The sequence below is a fragment of the Pristiophorus japonicus genome, chromosome 9, assembly GCF_044704955.1.
Source record: "Pristiophorus japonicus isolate sPriJap1 chromosome 9, sPriJap1.hap1, whole genome shotgun sequence".
NCBI classification, from domain to species: Eukaryota; Metazoa; Chordata; class Chondrichthyes; family Pristiophoridae; genus Pristiophorus; species Pristiophorus japonicus.
Window position 1 is genome coordinate 146,112,649 of NC_091985.1, and position 24,039 is coordinate 146,136,687.

Consider the following 24,039-nt stretch of genomic DNA (forward strand, 5'->3'; position numbering starts at 1 on the left):
ACTGTGCATGTGGACGTATTGTGTACTGCAGCTGCATAGTTAATCATTAAACAACAGGCAGCTTTCCGGAGAGTTCCGAGAGAGCAGCCTGCATGTTAGGAAGCTGTGTGTGCTGTGCTCTGTGAAGATATCACAGTTGGCGGCGAGATGGGAGATTTTTCGGATGTTTAAAGCTTAAATTTTGTTGGTGAAGGATTCAGCCAGCCGACAGAAGACTTTGAAAGTTTCTGTCTGAGAAAAAAAAGCTACAAAATCCGTGGTAAAAAAAAAACAGCACATGGTGTGAACAGCTAGAGATTAAAAATGGCAGGTGTAATCAGATATTTGGGTGAATATAGACACGATCGGGAACATTTTAAAGGGTATGTGGATCGGCTAGAAATGTATTTCACTGCAAATAACACTTCCAGGGGCACTGAAGTGCGATACAGCATTGCACCAGCTCAGACTGAACTCACTGGATGAATCCCTTTGAACCCTTTGAGGGTGGAGGGGAAGCCTCCAAATTTTCTGGAACTTTAGTTGTGATGTAAAACTCTCCACTTGCCTGGGTGAGTGCAGCTCCAACAACACTCAAGAAGCTCGGCACCATCCAGGACAAAGCAGCCCGCTTGATTGGCATCCCATCCACCACCTTCAGCATTCACAACCTCCACCACCGGCTGCAGTGTGTACCATCTACAAGATGCACTGCAGCAACTTGCCAAGGCTTCTTCGGCAGCACCTCCCAAACCCCTGACCTCTACCACCTAGAAGGACAAGGGCAGCAGGCGCATGGGAACACCACCACCTCCATGTTCTCCTCCAAGTCGCACACCAACCTGACTTGGAAATATATCGCCGTTCCTTCATCGTCGCTGGGTCAAAATCCTGGAACTCCCTCCTTAACAGCACTGTGGGAGTACCTTCACCACACGGACTGCAGCGGTTCCAGAAGGCGGCTCACCACCACCTTCTCAAGGGCAATTAGGGATGGGCAATAAATGCCGGCCTTGCCAGCGACGCCCACATCCTGTGAATGAATTTGAAAAAAATCCCCATCACCTCCAACTGCAACAGTACTCTGCCGTTAGAGGGAGTGGAGGGAAGGTCGGGGGGCAAGTATGGGGGTGAGAGGTCAGCTTTTATATTGACCGATAGGAGTTGGAGCTTTATTTCACCTCTGTATCTGTGCTCGACTGGTAGCACGATTTGCTGATCTAACAGACCGACCCTGAATAATTAAGGAATGCGTGCGTCAGGTTTACAAAACCTACCCAGAGTTACTTCCGTTGCAGATTGAAGGAAAATCGGTGGAGTTGCGTGATATTCGCAACCGTTTCACTTTAGAGATATATTTTCTGCTGTGGTTTAATTGCCCTGCCATCTGCAACTATATAATTTTTTCCTCAGATGTTTAAACGTTTTCGAGGCCAGTATGAAGCTAAAAGGAAGCACGTCGAAGCGTTAATTCAGCCCGCACAGAAAGATGGGAAGCTGTCGCTGGACCAGGTCACAGTGAAACAAACGTGGGAGAGAGTGTCAGCCAGGGTAAGTTATGCAAAAGTGACTCTGCAAAGCCACACGGCAGTACTTTTCCTCGCTAATCATTTTGTTGTGCTGTGTGATGCATGTTTCCCAGTCAGGAGAAGTGCAATAAATTTGACCCTTTTTGAGATAGGTGTCAACTATGTAAATCGCAACCCTCCCAGTGGCCCAGGATTTTGCACCATGTTGCTGCCATACGAGCCTCTGCTAATTAATTTTAATTCTGTCCTCACACCGGAGCTAATGCTTGGAGTTAGATGAGTCAGTGAAAGAAGGAAGGAAGAACTCACATTTCAATAGCACCCTTCCCATCATCATATGTCCCAAAATGCTTCATAACCAATGAATTACCCTTTGACGTGTACTCACTGTTGTTTCGTAGACAATTTGCACACAGCAAGATCCCACAAACAGCAATGCGACAAAAAAATCAGGTTTTTTTTTGGGTAGTGTTGGTTGAGGAAAGAATGTTTTCCAGGACAGAGCTCCCTGCTCTTCCTCAAATAGCAGCACAGGATCTTTTACATTTGCCTGAACATCACATCCAACAGACGGCATCTGCTGACAGCGCAGCACTGCCTCGGTACTGTACTGAAGTGTCAGCCTGGAGTGGGACTTGAACCCACAACCTTCTGAGTCAGAGGCGAGAGTGCTACCCACTGAGCCAAGCTGACACAGCGATTACCAGCCTCTCTGATGCTGACTATTAATACATGACCACAGAGGTGGGAAAGCCCTTTAGCCCCATGTGTACTTCTCATCGTTCTGTCACTTCTTCAGCCAAGGAGACATTTGGAGTTGTCACCCCAGCGCGGCAAGGCTCCAATTTTAAAAACTCCCTCTGGTCCTCTTTCACGTTCGTCACAATGTGACCTAACACGTAAGCCCTCTACATAACCCTCCTCACAGAGAGCAGCTTATACTCCTGCATCGAGCAAAGTCACAACCTATCGGAGGCTGTTCAGAGAAGGTTCACTGGGCTGATTCTGGAGATGAGGGGGGTTGACTTATGAAGATAGGTTGAGTAGGTTGGGCCTATACACATTGGAGTTCAGAAGAATGAGAGGTGATCTTATTGAAATTTATAAGATAATGAGGGGGCTTGACAAGGTGGATGCAGAGAGGATATTTCCACTCATAGGGGAAACTAAAACTAGGGGACATAGTCTCAGAATAAGGGGCCGCCTATTTAAAACTGAGATGAGGAAAAATTTCTTCTCTCAGAGGGTTGTAAATCTATGGAATTCTCTGCCCTAGAGAGTTGTGGAGACTGGGTCATTGAATATATTTAAGGTGGAGATAGACAGATTTTTGAGCGATAAGGGAGTAAAAGGTTATGGGGAGCAGGCAGGGAAGTGGAGCCGAGTCCATGATCAGATCAGCCATGATCTTATTGAATGGCGGAGCAGGCTGAAGGGGTCAAATGGCTTGCTTCTATTTCTTATGTTCTTGTGTTCTTACGTTCATCTGATTCTAATGATGCCATTTGGTGTCTAACTAATAGGAAACAAGTCAAGTGTTTGGTTTGCCTTTCTCAGCTTCTAGATTGGCACATCATGCTGGACAAATCTCTCCCTGGCCCCCTGGGCACCATCGGAGCCTGGTTGCACAGAGTGGAGGCTATTCTCGCAGAAGAAATTGTAATTCAGCAAGCGCATGACGAGACTGCCAACATCATCCACAGGAAACTGGAGCAGCACAAGGTGAGACTGTGTTGGAGCTAAGTGTTGGGAGACATCGCTGGGCAGTGCCAGCTCTCCCTCCATTGGAACGCCGGCTGGAGAGCCAGGTTGATACCAGGTCCCGATCTTCCGATTGTTCACTGCCATTAATCGCAAAATCTTATCCAAACCAGATTTATTCAGGATTTTAAGCTCCCCAGTCACATGTATTCCTGAGCAACGATTGCGGATTATATACACCACCGAACAGTATGAATAGTCCACCCTGGCAGAGCCATTCGTGCTGCTGAAGCCCTCATCATGCCTTTGCTACCTCTAGACTTGACTATTCCAATGCACTCCTGGCTGGCCTGCCACGTTCTACCCTATGTAAACTAGACGTGATCCAAAACTCAGCTGCCCGTGTCCTAACTCGCACCAAGTCCCACTCACCTATCACCCCTGTGCTCACTGACCTACATTGGCATACGGTTCAGCAACGCCTTGATTTCAAATCCCTCCATGGCCTCGCCCCTCCCTATCTCTGTAATCCCCTACAGCCCCACAACCCCCTGAGATGTCTGCGCTCCTCTAATTCTGCTCTCTTGAGCATCCCTGATTATAATCGCTCAACCATTGGTAGCCGTGCCTTCTGTTGCCTCGGCCCCAAGCTTTGGAATTCTCTGCCTAAATCTCTCTGCCTCTCTATCTCTTTTTCCTCCTTCAAGATGCTCCTTAAAATGTACCTCTTTGAACAAGCTTTTGGTCACCTGCGCTAATTTCTACTTATGCGGCTCAGGGTCAAAATTTTTATCTCATAATACTCCTGTGAAGTACCTTGGTACGTTTCACTATGTTAAAGGCGCTATATAAATACAAATCCACTGTCAGGGCGCAACCACTGAATTTTGTGGCTGGCGTTGCAAACCATTTCCCAGCGCTAAATTTAGCTACCGCCCGACATTAGCGCCTTAAAAACCTTCCAACCGAATTTCCAGCCCTTAAGCTCCAACTTCAGAAAATATGACCTCATAGCAGTTATACCACAGCCAGCATGGAGTCCAGGACTATTCTGGGACTAGTCTGCCTCTTCAAGGTGCAGTCACACCTCGAGTCACATCCTGAAGTGATGTCCTTGATTCATACCTTTGTAACACTGAGAAGTGGCTGCTTTTTCCTTAACGAGAACCAAAGAGCAACTATACAGAGCAAACCTTCGCCTTGATCATTTCCCAGCATTAACAGACCACTTTGTATTTCTTCTCTCCCCAGGATGTTATAAAAGCTTTAGAAAGTCACAGACAAATATTCCACCAGATCCACAGGGCGGGATCTGTGAATGGAATTCCCATTCCGGCCGATCAGCTGGAAGATGCGGCAGAACGGTGAGCACAGTATCAGCACAGTATTTTGGTTAAACCTACGTCAGCACAATGACTGGAAATCAGTGAGCCTGGTTAAATAGTTGTGAATCTTACCTTCTCTTTGCAGTGACATTAACCTTTTCTGTGTAAATTGCACCCAACCTTGGTGGGCAATTAACACTGAAAATAAAATGACGTGGTTTACCGATGCACGTCCTGGAGTGTGATTGTTGGACTTGACATTTTGGACTGGCACACGGGCTGCTCGACAGATGCTCCAACTCAATACTGATTAAGTACACGGTGATACCGAGCTGATGTTTTCTGAAGAAAGTGAGATCTTGCATTTGTATAGCACCTTTCAAATCTTCAGAATGTCTTAAAATGTTTCATGGCCAATGATACTTTTGTAGTTGCTGTTGTAATGTAGGCAAACACAGCAGCCAATTTGCACACAGCAAGGTCCCAAAAATAGCAATGAGATAATCACCCGATAATCTGTTTTGGTTGAGGGATAAATGCTGGTTTATCCAAACGATGTTGAGCCGAGATGCTAATCGGCTTTTATTTGGATTTATTTATTACAATATCAGCACTAATGGAAAATTGGAAACCACATCACTCTCTGATGTAGACAACCCATGCTGCTTCCTGATGGCAGCTTCCGACCTCCAGTGTTGGGTAGAGTTTCCTGATGGATGTTAAACATAGAAACATAGAAACTAGGTGCAGGAACAGGCCATTCAGTCCTTCTAGCCTGCACCGCCATTCAATGAGTTCATGGCTGAACATGAAACTTCAGTACCCCCTTCCTGCTTTCTCGCCATACCCCTTGATCCCCCGAGTAGTAAGGACTTCATCTAACTCCCTTTTGAATATATTTAGTGAATTGGCCTCAACTACTTTCTGTGGTAGAGAATTCCACAGGTTCACCACTCTCTGGGTGAAGAAGTTTCTCCTCATCTCGGTCCTAAATGGCTTAGCCCTTATCCTTAGACTGTGACCCCTGGTTCTGGACTTCCCCAACATTGGGAACATTCTTCCTGCATCTAACCTGTCGAAACCCGTCAGAATTTTAAACGTTTCTATGAGGTCCCCTCTCATTCTTCCGAACTCCAGTGAATACAAGCCCAGTTGATCCAATCTTTCTTGATAGGTCAGTCCCACCATCCCGGGAATCAGTCTGGTGAATCTTCGCTGCACTCCCTCAATAGCAAGAATGTCCTTCCTCAAGTTAGGAGACCAAAACTGTACATAATACTCCAGGTGTGGCCTCACCAAGGCCCTGTACAACTGAAGCAACACCTCCCTGCCCCTGTACTCAAATCCCCTCGCTATGAAGGCCAACATGTCATTTGCTTTCTTAACCGCCTGCTGTACCTGCATGCCAACCTTCAATGACTGATGTACCATGACACCCAGGTCTCGTTGCACCTTCCCTTTTCCTAATCTGTCACCATTCAGATAATAGTCTGTCTCTCTGTTTTTACCACCAAAGTGGATAACCTCACATTTATCCACATTATACTTCATCTGCCATGCATTTGCCCACTCACCTAACCTATCCAAGTCACTCTGCAGCCTCATAGCATCCTCCTCGCAGCTCACACTGCCACCCAACTTAGTGTCATCCGCAAATTTGGAGATACTACATTTAATCCCCTCGTCTAAATCATTAATGTACAATGTAAACAGCTGGGGCCCCAGCACAGAACCTTGCGGTACCCCACTAGTCACTGCCTGCCATTCTGAAAAGTACCCATTTACTCCTACTCTTTGCTTCCTGTCTGATAACCAGTTCTCAATCCACGTCAGCACATTACCCCCAATCCCATGTGCTTTAACTTTGCACATTAATCTCTTGTGTGGGACCTTGTCGAAAGCCTTCTGAAAGTCCAAATATACCACATCAACTGGTTCTCCTTTGTCCACTTTACTGGAAACATCCTCAAAAAATTCCAGAAGATTTGTAAAGCATGATTTCCATTTCACAAATCCATGCTGACTTGGACCTATCATGTCACCATTTTCCAAATGCGCTGCTATGACATCCTTAATAATTGATTCCATCATTTTACCCATTACTGAGGTCAGGCTGACCGGTCTATAATGCCCTGTTTTCTCTCTCCCTCCTTTTTTAAAAAGTGGGGTTACATTGGCTACCCTCCACTCAATAGGAACTGATCCAGAGTCAATGGAATGTTGGAAAATGACTGTCAATGCATCTGCTATTTCCAAGGCCACCTCCTTAAGTACTCTGGGATGCAGTCCATCAGGCCCTGGGGATTTATCGGCCTTCAATCCCATCAATTTCCCCAACACAATTTCCCGACTAATAAAGATTTCCCTCAGTTCCTCCTCCTTACTAGACCCTCTGACCCCTTTTATATCCGGAAGGTTGTTTGTGTCCGCCTTAGTGAATACCGAACCAAAGTACTTGTTCAATTGGTCTGCCATTTCTTTGTTCCCCGTTATGACTTCCCCTGATTCTGACTGCAGGGGACCTACGTTTGTCTTTATTAACCTTTTTCTCTTTACATACCTATAGAAACTTTTGCAATCCGCCTTAATGTTCCCTGCAAGCTTCTTCTCGTACTCCATTTTCCCTGCCCTAATCAAACCCTTTGTCCTCCTCTGCTGAGTTCTAAATTTGTCCCAGTCCCCGGGTTCGGTGCTATTTCTGGCCAATTTGTATGCCACTTCCTTGGCTTTAATACTATCCCTGATTTCCCTAGATAACCACGGTTGAGCCACCTTCCCTTTTTTATTTTTACGCCAGACAGGAATGTACAATTGTTGTAATTCATCCATGCGGTCTCTAAATGTCTGCCATTGCCCATCCACAGTCAACCCCCTAAGTATCATTCGCCAATCTATCCTAGCCAATTCACGCCTCATACCTTCAAAGTTACCCTTCTTTAAGTTCTGGACCATGGTCTTTGAATTAACTGTATCATTCTCCATCCTAATGCAGAATTCCACCATATTATGGTCACTCTTCCCCAAGGGGCCTCTCACAATGAGATTGCTAATTAGTCCTCTCTCATTACACAACACCCAGTCTAAGATGGCATCCCCCCTAGTTGGTTCCTCGACATATTTGTCTAGAAAACCATCCCTTATGCACTCCAGGAAATCCTCCTCCACCGTATTGCTTCCAGTTTGGCTGGCCCAATCTATGTGCATATTAAAGTCACCCATTATAACTGCTGCACCTTTATTGCATGCACCCCTAATTTCCTGTTTGATGCCCTCCCCAACATCACTACTACTGTTTGGAGGTCTGTACACAACTCCCACTAACGTTTTTTGCCCTTTGGTGTTCTGCAGCTCTACCTATATAGATTCCACATCATCCAAGCTAATGTCTTTCCTAACTATTGCATTAATCTCCTCTTTAACCAGCAATGCTACCCCACCTCCTTTTCCTTTTATTCTATCCTTCCTGAATGTTGAATACCCCTGGATGTTGAGTTCCCAGCCCTGATCATCCTGGAGCCACGTCTCCGTAATCCCAATCACATCATATTTGTTAACATCTATTTGCACAGTTAATTCATCCACCTTATTGCGGATACTCCTTGCATTAAGACACAAAGCCTTCAGGCTTGTTTTTTTAACACCCTTTGTCCTTTTAGAATTTTGCTGTACAGTGGCCCCTCTTGTTCTTTGTCCCGGGTTTCTCTGCCCCCCACCCCTCCTCATCTCCTTTCTGTCTTTTGCTTTTGCCTCCTTTTTGTCTCCCTCTGTCTCCCTGCATTGGTTCCCATCACCCTGCCATATTAGTTTAACTCCTCCCCAACAGCACTAGCAAACACTCCCCCTAGGACATTGGTTCCGGTCCTGCCCAGGTGCAGACCGTCCGGTTTGTACTGGTCCCACCTCCCCCAGAACCGGTTCCAATGCCCCAGGAATTTGAATCCCTCCCTGCTGCACCACTGCTCAAGCCACCTATTCATCTGCGCTATCCTGCGATTCCTACTCTGACTAGCACGTGGCACTGGTAGCAATCCCGAGATTACTACTTTTGAGGTCCTACTTTTTAATTTAGCTCCTAGCTCCTTAAATTCTTTTCGTAGGACTGCATCCCTTTTTTTACCTAAGTCGTTGGTACCAATGTGCACCACGACAACTGGTTGTTCTCCCTCCCATTTCAGAATGTCCTGCACCCGCTCTGAGACATCGTGGTGGTGGTGGTGTCTGTAGCTCAGTCAGTAGCCTCTGAGTCAGAAGGTTATGGGTTCAAGTCACACTCCAGAGACTTGAGCACAAAATCTAGGCTGACACATCAGTGTAGAACTGAGGGAGTGCTGTCTTTCAGATGAGATGTTAAATTGAGTCTCAGTCCACCCTCTCAGGTGGACATAAGAGATCCCATGGCACTATTTATCCCTCAACTAATATCACTAAAACAGATGATCTGGTCATTATCACATTGCAGTTTGTGTGCAAATTGGCTGCCGCGTTTCCTACATTGCAGCAGTGACGACATCTCAAAAAGTACTGAATTGGCTGTAAAGTGCTTTGGGACATCCTGAGGTCATAAAAGATGCTGTATAAATGCAAGTTCTTTCTGGCTTTTTTCTCTTACGCTGGCAGTAAAGCTAATTCTTCACTTTGTTGTGAATCTCTCCCATTGCCCGTGGTCTGTTGCTAGTGTTACTTCACATTCACTTTATCTTTCCAGGTTTAATTTCATTACAACTGCATCCAAGCTCCATTTAACAAGATTGGACTTTCTAGAGTTAAAGTATCGTCTTCTGGCATTCCTGGTACTCGCAGAAACCAAACTTAAATCCTGGATCATCAAATACGGCAGGAGAGAATCGGTTCAACTTCTCCTACAAAGTTATATTGTAAGGAATATTTCATTGAAATTATATTGTGAGGAATACTTCAGTGAAGTTATATTGAGGAATATTTCAGTAGCCCACAGGTACTATAACGTAGTTAATGGCTGTGCTGAAGGATTAGCAACCAGTGAGTTCAAATCCCGCCATGGGAAAATTGTGAAATTAAATTCAATAAATCTGCTAATTTGAGGCTGGCACCAGAAAAGTTACCATGAAATCTGCTAGATTGTTATTACAAATCCAAGTGGTTCGCTAATATCCTTCAGAGAAGGGAACCTGCTGCCCTTGCCCGGTCTGGGCCTACACGTGACTCCAGTCCCACACTATGTGTTTGACTCGTAATACCCTGTGTTGTGGCCAAGCAGAAGGCCCACCACAGCTCCTGAGTACAGCAAGGGTTGGGTAATGAATGTGCCTTTGCCAGTGTCACCTACATCCTGAGATTAAAAAGTGAAATGATACTGTAATTGTTTCATGTAAAGTTTAGACAGGATGGCTGATGGCTGTTTCTCTTGTCACCTGACATAGGAACAGGAGTAGGCCTTTCACCCCCTATAGCCTGCTCCACTGACCTCAACTCCATTTATCTGCCGTAGTTCCAGTTATATAAAGCTCTGGTCAGACCCCATCTGGAGTACTGCATCCAGTTCTGGGCACCGCATCTCAGGGAGGATGTACTGGCCCTGGAGGGGGTGCAGTGCAGATTCCGGGGCTAAACACGATAAATGATAAGGACAGGTTGCGTAAACTTAGCTTGTATTCCCTTGAGTATAGAAGATTAAGGTGTGATCTAATTGAGGTGTTTAAGATGATTAAAGGAGTTGATAGAGTAAATCAAGGGAAGCAAATCCCTCTGGTGGGGGAGTCCAGAGCAAGGGGGCATAACCTTGAAATTAGAGCAAGGCCTTTCAGGGGTGATGTCATGAAGCACTTCTTCACACAAAGGGTAATGGAAGTCTGGAACCCTCTCCCACAAAAAGCTGTTGAGACTCATTACAGCCAAAGTTTCACTTGCTCCCCCTTGTGTTTCAGCCCTCTTGAGGTAAAGGCCAAGTCCTTTTTTAATTACTTTTTGTACTACTGGCTTTTAGTGATTTGTGTACTTGGACACCCAAATCTCTTTCACCTTTGATCTTCCTCTGCAGTCATTTGTTGAGGGCAATGATTTTTTTGGACACTATGAGGTCACCTTCCAGTCCCTGAAGCAGGCGGCCGATACGTATTTGAAAGTCGAGGATTCAGGTACCAGACAGTTGATGAAGCCAATTTTATTCCCGTGCCAGTTGAATGCTCCGACGATTGACATCTTGGGATCTTACCCTGTTATTTTTTTGTCCCCTGCAGCTGAGGAGCGAGAGAACATCAACAAGTTCCTGACCGATTCGATGGTACAGTGGCGGAATCTGTCCGTGGAGGTGCGTAGTGTCAGGAGCATGCTGGAAGAAGTGGTTACCAACTGGGACAAGTACAGCAATACAGTGACCGGCCTGCAGGCCTGGCTAGAGGATGCAGAGAAGATGCTGAGCCAACCGGAACTTGCCAAGAAGGTAAAGCTTAACTATACGGTATTAGTAAAATCGGCAGAGCTCCAATAGACACTCTGCCACTGTACAACAATTTTAGCAATTCTGTTATAAACAATCTAAACATTAGTGTCATGACCAAGTGAGCTGGAATAGGTTAATAGTGAGCTGGCATAGGGTAATAATAAGCTGGAATAGGTTAATAGTGAGCTGGTATAGGGGTAATAGTGAGCTGGAATAGGTTAATAGTGAGCTGGTATAGGGTAATAGTGAGTTGGTATAGGGATAATAGTGAGCTGGTATAGGGTAATAGTGAGCTGGTGTAGGGTAATAGTGAGTTGGTATAGGGTAATAGTGAGCTGGTGTAGGGTAATAGTGAGTTGGTATCGGGATAATAGTGAGCTGGTATAGGGTAATAATGAGTTGGTATCGCGTAATAGTGAGCTGGTATAGGGTAATAGTGAGCTGGTGTGGGGTAATAGTGAGCTGGTATAGGGGAATAGTGAGCTGGTATAGGGGAATAGTGAGTTGGTATGGGGTGATAGTGAGTTGGTATAGGGTAATAGTGAGCTGGTATAGGGTAATAGTGAGTTGGTGTGGGGTAATAGTGAGTTGGTGTGGGGTAATAGTGAGTTGGTGTGGGGCAATAGTGAGTTGGTGTGGGGCAATAGTGAGTTGGTGTCGGGTAATAGTGAGTTGGTATAGGGTAGTAGTGAGCTGATATAGTGTTAAGAGTGAGTTGGTATAGGTTAATAGTGAACTGATAGTGTGTTAATAGTGAGTTGGTATAGGGGCAGTAGTGAGCTAGTATGGGACAACAGTGAGCTGGTATGGGATAACAGTGTGTTTATATAAAGGGAACAGTGAGTTTATACAAAGGTAACTGTGAGTTTATCACAGTAATAGTGAGCGTGTATGGGGATCAGTACAGAATGACTCCCTCGTGCACGCTGCATGATGCATGTGCTACATGTGAGACGTGTCACACATTTATGTCATCATGGACTGTACGTGGTGATGTCATGGGGTGAAGACTTGCGATGAGTTTGGCCATTGGAAGAGATTCGGGATCAGTGATCACGCTGGCGTAAGTCAACTCAAAGTTTGCTTTGTACTTTAATTCAAATACCTGTACATCTAAATGAAGGACTTTGCTTGAACAGTAACCTTCGAGGGGTCAAGTTTCCGCTGGTTTCCAGCACAATTCGCATAAAATTGGCCAAACTAACGCAAAAGATCAAGGAATTTCAAGTACAAGTTACTGCAACTTTCCGCAATCTTTTGTGCTGGTTTAAAATACATTGCGCTGGAAGCTGGCCCCGCCCACTAAACTTGCCATACCCCCCCGATCCAATTAATCACCATGGCAAGTTTCTGCTAATTGTGCCCGTTTGCTGCCCATCGAAGATGCTTTTAAAATTAAGGTTTATTTTAGGCCCAAATAGGCACTATTCGGCACTTTAAAAAAAGTTTTTAAACATGAAAAAGTATTTAATTTCCTTAGAAACTGACTAGTGTACACCCATGAAATTACTAAATGGGTCTGTATAGTTTTTTTTTAAGCCATTTTCAGTCACTTAAAACCAGGTTACTCACAGGTGTTGGACTAGACACTGATTAAAAATGCTTATTTTTTTGTGATAAACCATTTTCAGCTGTGTTAATAAAACTGCACCAGGTTACCACTCTTAAATACATCACAAAATATTTTTTAATGCAATAAAATAAATAAACAACAACAACTTGTATTTATATAGCGCCTTTAATGTAGTGAAACGTCCCAAGGAGTGTTATGAGCTAAAAAATTTGACACTGACCAACATAAGTAGATATTAGTGCAGGTGACCAAAAACTTGGTCAAAGAGGTAGATTTTAAGGAGCGTCTTGAAGGAGGAAAGAGAGGTAGAGAGATGGAAAGGTTTAGGCAGGGAGTTCCAGAGCTTGGGGCCTAGGCAACAGAAGGCACGGCCACCAATGGTTGAGCGATTATAATCAGGGATGCCCAGGAGGGCAGAATTAGAGGAGCGCAGACATTTCGGGGGGTTGTGAGGCTGGAGGAAATTAGAGAGATAGGGAGGGGCGAGGCCATGGAGGGATTTGAAAATGAGATTGAGAATTTTGAAATTGAGGCGCTGCTTAACTGGAAGCCAATATAGGTCAGCGAGCATAGGGGTGAGGGTGAGCTGAGCTTTGGATCATCTCTAGCTTACGTAGGATAGAATGTGGGAGGCCAGCCAGGACATTCTAAAACGCTGCCCGATTGCGATGGTTCATGGAAAGTTTCATGCTCGTGATTATGCAAATGGATGAGCGGAAATTTGATCTATAACTTCACTTTGGAAAACTAGTGCAATTTGGAGCACAACTTGCTCCTGGATTGCTGATTGCGCCCAAAGCGGAAACGCTACCCGAGCTTGAAAGATGAAAGGAAAGTGCATGCATTTAATTGGCACTATACAGATCTCTCACAGCCATCTCCATGCTCTTCACACAAGGAATGACTTTGAAGTGCAATCACTGTTGTTGTGCAGGCAGATACAATGGCCACAGTGTCAGCAAGATCCCGCAAATAGCGGTTGGACGAATGGCTAGTCAATCTGTTTTTGGTGGTGGTTGAGGGAAGAATGTTGGCCCAGGGAATGGGAGAGAACTCTTTGCTTTTACTTCAAATGGTGCCTTGGGCTCTTTAATATCCACCTCTACCACACAGACAGGGCCTCAGTGCCTCAGTAGCTGAGTACAGGAGCAAGAATGTCTTACTACAGTTATACATGGCCTTGGTGAGACCACACCTGGAGTATTGTGTGCAGTTTTGGTCTCCTTACCTAAGAAAGGATATACTTGCCATAGAGGGAGTACAGCAAAGATTCACCAGACTGATTCCTGGGATGGCAGGACTGTCGTATGAGGAGACATTGGGTCCACTAGGCCTGTATTCACTAGAGTTTAGAAGAATGAGAGGGGATCTCATTGAAACATATAAAATTCTGAAGGAGTTGGACAGACTGGATGCGGGAGGATCCCCTGGCTGGGAAGTCTAGAACAAGGGGTCACAGTCTCAGGATACAGGGTAGGAAATTAAAGATGAGGTGAGGAGAAATTTCTTCACTCAGAGGGTGGTGAACCTGTGGAATTCTCTACCACAGAAGGCTGTTGAGTCCAAGTCACTGAATATATTTAAGAGGGAGATAGATAGATTTCTAGACACAAAATGCATCAAGGGGAGAAAGCGGAAATATGGTATTGAGATAGAGGATCAGCCATGATCATATTGAATAGCGGTGCAGGCTCGAAGGGCTGAATGGCCTACTCCTGCTCCTAGTTTCTATGTTTCTATGTTTCCTCTGAAGGACTGGAACCTCCGCCTATGCCGCATTCCTTCAGTACTGTGCTGTGGCATAAAACTAAGGCAATCACTGGAGCGGGGCATTCTGACTATGAGTTGTTACTTTAAGAAGGTTTCGCGTTGGGTCAACCATTGATGCGTTTCCTGTATTTTACATAATCTGTGAAGTCCTATCACTGGACAATTGCACCATCAGAACCAATCGTGGAAGAATTTACAGCAGCTATTATTTAACGCTCCCTTCTTACACTTCTTATGTGTTTGCATTTGAAGGACTTCTTCCGTCATCTCCCTCACTGGATCCAACAGCACTCCGTTATGAATGACGCAGGGAACTTCCTTATCGAGACGTGCGATGAATTGGTCTCTCGAGATCTCAAACAGCAGTTGCTCTTGCTGAACGGACGTTGGAGGGAGCTCTTTGTCAAAGTGAAACACGTAGGTTGTTCTGGATCCATTTCTTCTCTTTTAGAATCGAATATCAGAGAGAATCTTGGAGACCAGTAGCGCTCAGTGGCCGGGTTAAGTACCTGTGTTCAGTACTGAGAAACATGCAACACAGGTGATGGGAGCAACCTGCAGGTTACTAGGATTTGTGTTCAATTGCCATCCAAAGAGTAGAGCGGCCATCATATCGTTTTACTGCTCGGGATGTGGGTGTCGCTGGGAGGGCTGCAATTATTGCCCGCTCCTAGTTGCCCTGAGAAGATGATGATGGACCTTCTTCTTACAACTGTGTTTCTTTTCACAATTGAGTGGTGTAATGTATTCGCTTCCATGGGTTCTTTGCGTACAAATTCATAGCAACAGATTGCTATTAAGAACTAGTTGGTTTATTAACAAAAGGTTTAACAATCACACTGCACATTACCAGTTCATCCACCAGGCTCACAACCACCTGCCTCATCGTGGATCCCCTGAAGCCAACTGGCTGGGGTTTTATTGAGCCTTGTGAACATCACGTGACTGGCTATGTCACTCCCAATTCAACAGCTCCACAACTATTTTAAAGTAAACTTTAAATCAAGTGCCCCCTTGTTAAAGAGGCACTAAAACTGACAAATAATCAAATTATACTTTTGAAAAACTATGGTCAAATTAAAATTTGGTTTCCGGGGGTGATGATGCACTCCAGTCCCTTCGGTGCCCACCTCTCATGGAAAAGGCCGCGAGCATCCCGGTGGACACCGCGTGCTTGGATGTAACCGCGGAAGGGAGACAGGCAGTCGGGCTGAATGACCCCACCGACCGCGCACTGCCTGGACTGGTTGATGGCCACCTTGACCATGCCCAGGAGTAGTCCTACGAGGAGGCCTTCTGACCTGCCCGCTCCCCTCCGCACAGCGTGCTCAAAGATCAGGAGCGTGTCAACAGCTCTACAGCTTTTTTTCCTCTCTCTCTCCAACTCTGTAGCAGTGGTGTTGAAGCTAGCAGCTCTTGCTCTCCTCCTCCCTCTCAAGTTGTTGATTCAGTAGGCCTCTTCCTCCTCTCCTGCAGACTCGGGTTGCAGTCACAGCAGCAGCAATTGCAGTACCTCCTTCCAGCAGGCTCACAGCTCTCAAGTGACTAAGCCACTCCCACAACAGCTCTACAACTATTTTGTTGTATCTGTAAAACAATAAATCAATAGATCAAGTGCCCCCCGTTTAAAGGGGGGGTCACTAAAACTGACAAACTTAAACAAATTAAACTTTAGACATTACGTGGTTCAAATTAAAATTTGGTTGCCGGGGGTGATGATGCACTCCAGTCCCTCCGGCGCCCACCTCCCGCGGAAGGCCGCGAGTGTACCGGTGGACACCGTGTGCTCCATCTCCAGGGACACCCTGGCTCGGACGTTCCCGCGGAAGAGAGGCAGGCAGTCAGGCTGAACACCCCCTCGACCGCCCGCTGCCTGGATTGGTTGATGGCCACCTTGGTCATGCCCAGGAGCAGTCCTACGAGGAGGCCTTTCGACCTGCCCACTCCCCTCCGCACAGGGTGCCCAAAGACCAGGAGAGTGTCAAGAGCTCTACAAACCAGTGAGCATACTCACAGGTACATACATTACAAGTGGCTTGCTGGGTCACTTCGGGTGACATTAAAAGTCAAGCCCGTTGTGTGGGACACATTTATGCCCAGAGCCGAGGAGGCATTGTTCACTTCCCTAAAACCAATTAGTTGGGTTTCAAGAACAATCTGGCAGCTTTCAAGGGAGGACATAGAATATCATTTACTTCCCACCAAAAGAAGCTCTGAGAAATGATTAGCTGTTTAATCAGGATACTATGGTGGGAACCATTTTGTCGTGATTGATGGATGCCACTGTTTAATTATGCACCAGATAATAATTAAACTTAATGTTTTATTGTATGTTCATACCATGAATGTCCACAGTGTCGATTGGGTGGGAATTACATTTTCCAACAACAACTTACATTTAAATAAAATCAAAACATCGCGGATGGTGAAATCTGGATTTAAATAGCACCATTGAACTTAGTAAAACATCCCAAGACACTTCACAGGAGCATTAGCAGACAACATTTGATACCAAGGAGATATTAGGATAGGCGATCAAATGCTTGGTCAACGAGGTAAGATTTACGGAAGGTCTTAAAGGAGAAGAGAGGTAGCAAGGATTAGGGAGGGAATTCCAGAACTTAGGGCCTTGGCAGCGGAAGGCAAGGCTGCCAATGGTGTGGCGAAGAAAATCAGGGATATGGAAGAGGCCAGAATTGGAGGAACACAGCGTTCTCGGAGGGTTGGAGGGATGGAGCAGGTCAGACTGAAGCTGATTTTAGAGAGAAGAGTAGCAGATTCTGTCCTGCATCTGATTCTAGGGTCCACATGCAGCAGCCCAAATGAAAGCCATTGTGATCGCTGGTCACTCAACCATCCCAGCAGCACACATTAAGTCCCTCTCTCTTCAACCATAATCCTTAGAACGTTGCATTCTCTGGTATCTACCTTGGGCCTTCTGCCCTGGACTTTGTTCGCTGCCCATTCTCCTATTTTATAACCATCACTGCCAATTCTCCCATTGACAATCCAGATAATTAGGAGCTGCTGGCAGCTCCCTCAGCTACTAGTTCAGCCTGCAGAGAAATTATTTCTCAGTATTTGTACATCAATGGGATGCGTTATAAAATATCCTTGCAGCCTCCAGGCTAACCAGCCAAAAGCCAGTACTGTACAGTGCTCTGTTACTACAGGACGTGATTGCTTTCAATCCCAGCTATGTGATGATGTGTTCCAATTTGCAGTATGCACGGGCAGATGAAGTGGACAAACTAAAGAAGGAGTATCTGGATGGAGTGTCTGCGCTGAAGAGCTTCGTAGAGACAGCGAACGAGAAACAAATCTCCCCTTTGGAGGTGTCTTTCCTAAACGTCAAGACTTACGTTCAAGATATGGAGGTACAGGACTTTGTACATTGAGAGAGTGGGGCAGAGTTTCAATGTGGCACCCGGGTGCAAAACTGGATTTCAAAGGAAATGAAAATTGGGCGGTTTCTGTAACAGGCGGCCAATCCATTTTACATCAGTTTTACACCCGGGCGATGCGTTGAAAATCTAACCCGGGACGTTTTCAAATGGAGAGAGGAGGATTAGGTATGGGACATTTGTCAGGATGGAATGAAATGGGAACTAGAGAGAGAGAACAAAACTTCACACTGAGATCATAGTTAGATGTAATTTTATTTTGTGTAGAAGGTTGTATGTAAAATATTGAGGTAATAATTTCAAATAAGTAACAGGTAAGGAGAAATCGAGGAAGAATATTCCTTAAAAGCAAAATAGCAAATGAGCTGCATGTGAAACAACTCTCTCTATGATTGGTCCATTCGCAGAGCATGTGTACTTGTGTGTGTAAATGCACAAGTATCTTTGTGTATGCATGTGTGTATGTGTGTGTGTGGGGGAGGGGCTCATCCAATTCCACCCCCCCCACCTGCCATGATATTATTACACAGAGTGAGGACTTTCTGAAGAGGCACAGAAAGCCCCATTGCTGATAGGCTGGGTGTAATGTATTTGCTTCATGGGTTCTTTGCTTAAGCAGTCATTGCCACACATTGCTCTTAAGAGCGAGTTGGTTTATTAACAAAGGTTTAACAATCACACTACACATTATCAGTTCATCCACTAGGCTCACAACTGCATGCTTCATCGTGGGTGACCTAGACCCAACTGGCTGGGGTTTTATTGGGTCTTGTGAACACCATGTGACTGGCTAAGCCACTCACAATGCAACAGCTCTACCTATCAGTGAGCATAATCCCTGGTGCATGCATTACACTGGGGGCCTGCTCAGCAATAGTTTGGGTTTCTATCATTGCTACATGGATATGAAGCCCTTACACAGCTGGTACTAATGTTGATGTAGATGTTTATCTGAAATGTACAATAAAGCGAGCTACAGCGATTCACTGAAGCACAAGGGTAGATCTCTGTAAAAGGAACGTCCTGCCTAATGTCAATGTCTTATTTCATGGACTTTGGTTTCAAAGAGCTGTTTGGTGGATGAGCTGTCCGATCGCCCTGAGCTGTAATTTGTGTTTCTGGTATGCTGTGCAGGTAATAAAGCAAAAGGTGCCAATAATGGAAGCCCAGTACAAACTGGTTTCCAAGACAGCTCAACAGTTAACAAAGGACACACCCCAGGATGAAGTGACGCAGATGCTGGCCACAATGTCGACCGTTAAGGATCAGCTAATAAAAGTAAGAGCATTGAATTACTTTTGAAGTATAGTCATTGTTGTTTTGGAGGACAACAAGGCATTCCATTCCCATAGGCAGCAAATGGGATGGATGAGCTGTTAGTCTGTCTTTTGTTGAGGGATAAATATTAGCCAGGACGCCAGGAGAACTCTTCTGCTCTTCTTCGAAATGCCGTGGGATCTTTAACATCCACCTGAGGGTGCAGATGGGACCCCCCCTTGAGTGTCTCACCTGAGAGACGGCACCTCCGACATTGCAGACCTCCTTCAGTACTGACCCTCCAACAGTGTAGCACTCCTTCAGTACTGCCCCTCCAACAGTGCAGCCCTCCCTCAGTACTGACCCTCCAACAATGTAGCACTCCCTCAGTACTGCCCCTCCAACAGTGCAGCCCTCCCTCAGTACTGACCCTCCAACAGTGTAGCACTCCCTCAGTACTGCCCCTCCAACAGTGCAGCACTCCCTCAGTACTGCTCCTCCGACAGTGTAGCACTCCCTCAGTACTGTACTCGAGGGCCAGCCTAAATTATGTGCTCAAGTCCCTGGAGTGGATCTCGAGCCCAGAACCTTCAGAGTTAGAAATGATGGCGCCATTGCTGAACCAAACTAACATTTATGGAATATGTACCGCCAGGAGGGAGAAGAAGCTTTTAACCAGTGACTTTGGGCTGAATTTAAAACCCTCGGTCACAGATGTGGAAGGACAATGGTCGAGCTCTCTGTACCAATCTAAATGTTCAGTGTGCTATTTGACTTTGAATAAGAGCCCCGTTGTATATGTATTGCTTGGCTGACGTCTGTACTCAATTCCTGCCTGGTCTGCTGTGTTGTACAGGTTCGAGAACGCTGTCAGTGCTTGCTCCTGGAAGCTCAGCAGTTGCTGCCTCCATTGGACGAGCTGGAGAAGCAAATCACGGCTTTCTACGAGTCGCTGAATCAAGCCAATCAGATCACCTCGGCCGGAGAAGCTGAGGGTCAATCCGTGGACAGTTTCAAGATCAAACACCAGGTTGGTAGAGATTCCCAAGGGCCGAAATTACCCTCAGCGGGAAATTGAATTAACCGAAATTTACCGCCCGGCAGGAGTCAGAGGGAAGAGATGGAAAATTGGGCTCTTTAACTCTGACACTGTCATCCAGTGCTTTGGGACGCTGTTTGAGGTGGCGTAGGGCGAGTTTGCAAGGGAGCGGGGTGATGACGCGTCACAACGCCCCTCCCCTTCACTTAAAGGGGAGGGACGCGGCAAGGCTGACGTGGAGCCCATTGGGCTACCAGGGAGGGGTTCGGCAGGCCAGCAGCCCGGCACCCAAGAGGGGGTGCCAGACTGCCTATTGGCGACCTGACCGAACCAGCAGCTGCCATTGTCGGGCCGACTCAGGAGTTGGTCAACAATTACAATAAAATGGTGGCCTTTAAGGGCGACGCACCGTCCAGCCACTGGCAGTTCCTGGCATGTTTCCTTGGGGCAATTTCCCCCACGGGACGGTAAGGGGTCAGCGCGCCGAGCGGGGCAGAAACACGGGCTGTGGCAGAAACTGGACTCTGCCACACCCGGCTCGGGGGCAATTGCGGATAAGTCGTTCCCACCACCTGCTCCCGGGCAGAAAGGCCTTCCCGTCCCGTTATAGGCGGTAACGGGCCTTAAGGAAGGGGGACATTTTCCCCCCCTCTGTCTCTGTGCAGCAGATTTTGACGACCGGTTCCTGAAACTAAAACTTCTGCCCTTTTTCCCCCTGTAGGAGCTGAAAACTTGGCAAGAACAATGCAAACAAGCTGTGGCTGCAGCAGAGAGGAATATGCAGACAGTTCAGAAACTGCTGGCCTCCAGCAAAGTGTTGAGGCACCTGGATTCCTCGGTCCTTCAGAAGAAACTCCTTCAGCTTCAGGCAGCATCCCAGGTGGATCTCCATTACTGCTCCCCCACCTGTGTTCAAATCTTCATTTACTCTCTACAGAGTGACACAGCCAGGAGCATGTGTACAGACAGTGTTACTCACTGCGAAAGGCAAACTGGATTCCTGTAGTATTACAATTATAGCACCATGCACATGTACAGCTCAGAAGGAGACCATTCGGTCCTTCGTGTCTATGCCGGCCCTTTGCTAGAGCTGTCCAATTAGTCCCACTTCCCGCCCTCTCACCATAGCCCTGTATCAATCCCAAACTAATCCCATTGCCCTGCCCTCTCCCCACAGCCCTGTATCAATCCCAAACTAATCCCACTGCCCCGCTCTCTCCCCATAGCCCTGTATCAATCCCAAACTAATCCTATTGCCCCGCCCTCTCCTATAGCCCTGTATCAATCCCAAACTAATCCCATTGCCCCGCCCTCTCACCATAGGCCTGTATCAATCCCAAACTAATCCCACTGCCCTGCCCACTCCCCATAGCCTTGTATCAATCCCAAACTAATCCCATTGCCCCGCCCTCTCCCCATAGCCCTGTATCAATCCCAAACTAATCCCACTGCCCCGCCCTCTCCTCATAGCCCTATATTAATTCCAAACTAACCCCACTGCTCTGTGGTTTCCCCATAACCCTGTTTCTTGTTCTGCTTGAAATACTTCCCCAATTTTCCCCTAAAAGATGCAAAGATCTCTGCCTCACCCACTCCCTGCGGCAAAGCATTCCTTACATCAACCTCTCCCCTCACTCTCGGTGACAGTGTTAAATTGCCGAACCTTGTTCACTGACACCCCAACCAGAGGAAATAATCATGTCACTTGCTGGCAAGATAATTAAAATGGATGGATAGTATAAAATGAGCTGCACCTGTATATATTATATAGTTTAGCACATAGACTGGAGCTCATTTCAAGGACGCAATACACTGGGGTAGGGATGAGACATTGTGGCTTATATGTGGCCATGCTCCTTGATGATTTGGTGCCTTGTACCTTATATATCACCACAGATCAAATTCACTCCTACCCGTGTAACCTTTATAATATGGGTCAGATACTTATCAATTAGCGCAACTCTCCGACATGGAGCTTCATCCACTGGGAGTGCTAATCGGAATATTGGGCACAGATTCTGTCAAGCCACAGAGTGAATGTGTCGCATATTTAGTTAGATAAGCGCTCCCAGGGCAGGAAGTGCGTTGCGGCAGGTGCTAATTTGTGAAGTCTGCTGCTACATATGTGGAGAGAAAGTGGAGGTGCTTACTGATTTAGTAAAACCTGTAGTGGAGGTGAATCTAGTTGTACCAAAACGCAGAGCCCGGATATGTAATTTATAGTTCAGTGGCTGAATGTAATTTATAGTTCAGTGGCTGCTCCTGCGGTGGATAAACAGTCCGTGCTAGTGTTTATCCACTGCAGGAGCAGCACCCGAATCCCATACACCCGCCTGTTCCCATATCCCTTAATTCCCCTTTTCCTTCAATCGCCTATCTGACATAGAAACATAGAAACATAGAAAATAGGTGCAGGAGTCGGCCATTCGGCCCTTCGAGCCTGCACCGCCATTCAATGAGTTCATGGCTGAACATGAAACTTCAGTACCCCATTCCTGCTTTCTCGCCATACCCCTTGATCCCCCTAGTAGTAAGGACTTCATCTAACTCCTTTTTGAATATATTTAGTGAATTGGCCTCAACAACTTCCTGTGGTAGAGAATTCCACAGGTTCACCACTCTCTGGGTGAAGAAGTTTCTCCTCATCTCGGTCCTAAATGGCTTACCCCTTATCCTTAGACTGTGACCCCTGGTTCTGGACTTCCCCAACATTGGGAACATTCTTCCTGCATCTAACCTGTCTAAACCCGTCAGAATTTTAAACGTTTCTATGAGATCCCCTCTCATTCTTCTAAGCTCCAGTGAATACAAGCCCAGTTGATCCAATCTTTCTTGATATGTCAGTCCCACCATCCCGGGAATCAGTCTGGTGAACCTTCGCTCCACTCCCTCAATAGCAAGCATGTCCTTCCTCAAGTTAGGAGACCAAATCTGTACACAATACTCCAGGTGTGGCCTCACCAAGGCCCTGTACAACTGTAGCAACACCTCCCTGTCCCTGTACTCAAATCCCCTCGCTATGAAGGCCAACATGCCATTTGCTTTCTTAACCGCCTGCTGTACCTGCATGCCAACCTTCAATGACTGATGTACCATGACACCCAGGTCTCGTTGCACCTCCCCTTTTCCTAATCTGTCACCATTCAGATAATAGTCTGTCTCTCTGTTTTTACCACCAAAGTGGATAACCTCACATTTATCCACATGTTGGTAAATGCTGACACGGCCTCTGCTTCAATCACTGCCTCCGATAGAGCATCCCACTGCCTCACGGCCTTCTGTGTGAATGTGGCTCCAGAACTCTGAGGGGACGAATTTGCTCAAACTGGTGGGAAGCAGTCAGCACCATTCCTGCCATTTCCCACGGAGTTTCCATCGTTGTTCAGTTGATGGTGACATCAGTCGGTGAGTGGCAGAGCCACTGTGGAAATTCACCCTGGCTCTGAGAGGGAATAGAGCAGGGGCGAGGTCGAAATGGACTCACAGAAAGGCAAGATTTACTACAGTGACGCTTACCGCAACAATAACTTGCATTTATATAGTGCCTTTAATTTAGTAAAATGTCCCAAGGTGTTTCACATGAGTAGAATCAGACAAAAATTGACACCAAGCCACATAACAACAACAACAACTTGTATTTATGTAGTGCCTTCAACATAAGCTAATGTCCCAACATGCTTCACAGGAGCATTATCAAACAAAATTTGACACCGAGACACATGAGATATTTGGGCAGAAACTTGGTCAAAGAGGTAAGTTTTAAGGAGCGTCTTAAAGGAGGAGAGCGAGGTAGAGAGGTGAAGAGGTTTAGGCAGGGAGTTCCAGAGCTTAGGGTCCAGGCAACAGAAGGCACGGCCACCAATGGTTGAGCGAAAATACTCAGGGATGTACAAGAGGCCAGAATTGGAGGAGTGCAGAGATCCAAGGGTTGTAGGGATGGAGGAGGTTACAGAGGTAGGGAGGGGCGCGAGGCCATGGAGGAATTTGAACATGAGGATGAGCATTTTAAAATCGAGACGTTGTTGGACTGGGAGCCAATCAATG

The 24,039-nt window shown here is 46.3% G+C and overlaps 1 protein-coding gene across 1 annotated transcript in view; it reads left to right on the forward strand.

Moving 5' to 3' along the window:
* syne1b (spectrin repeat containing, nuclear envelope 1b) overlaps positions 1-24,039 on the forward strand; it is a 420,847-nt gene that overhangs the window by 84,488 nt on the left and 312,320 nt on the right. The window contains exons 10-20 of the mRNA XM_070891000.1: positions 1,393-1,530; positions 3,066-3,230; positions 4,461-4,573; positions 9,240-9,408; positions 10,551-10,647; positions 10,750-10,952; positions 14,548-14,712; positions 17,520-17,672; positions 18,834-18,977; positions 19,813-19,986; positions 20,717-20,875. Coding sequence (XP_070747101.1) covers positions 1,393-1,530; positions 3,066-3,230; positions 4,461-4,573; positions 9,240-9,408; positions 10,551-10,647; positions 10,750-10,952; positions 14,548-14,712; positions 17,520-17,672; positions 18,834-18,977; positions 19,813-19,986; positions 20,717-20,875 — 1,680 coding nt within the window. The remainder of the gene's footprint in view (positions 1-1,392; positions 1,531-3,065; positions 3,231-4,460; positions 4,574-9,239; positions 9,409-10,550; positions 10,648-10,749; positions 10,953-14,547; positions 14,713-17,519; positions 17,673-18,833; positions 18,978-19,812; positions 19,987-20,716; positions 20,876-24,039) is intronic.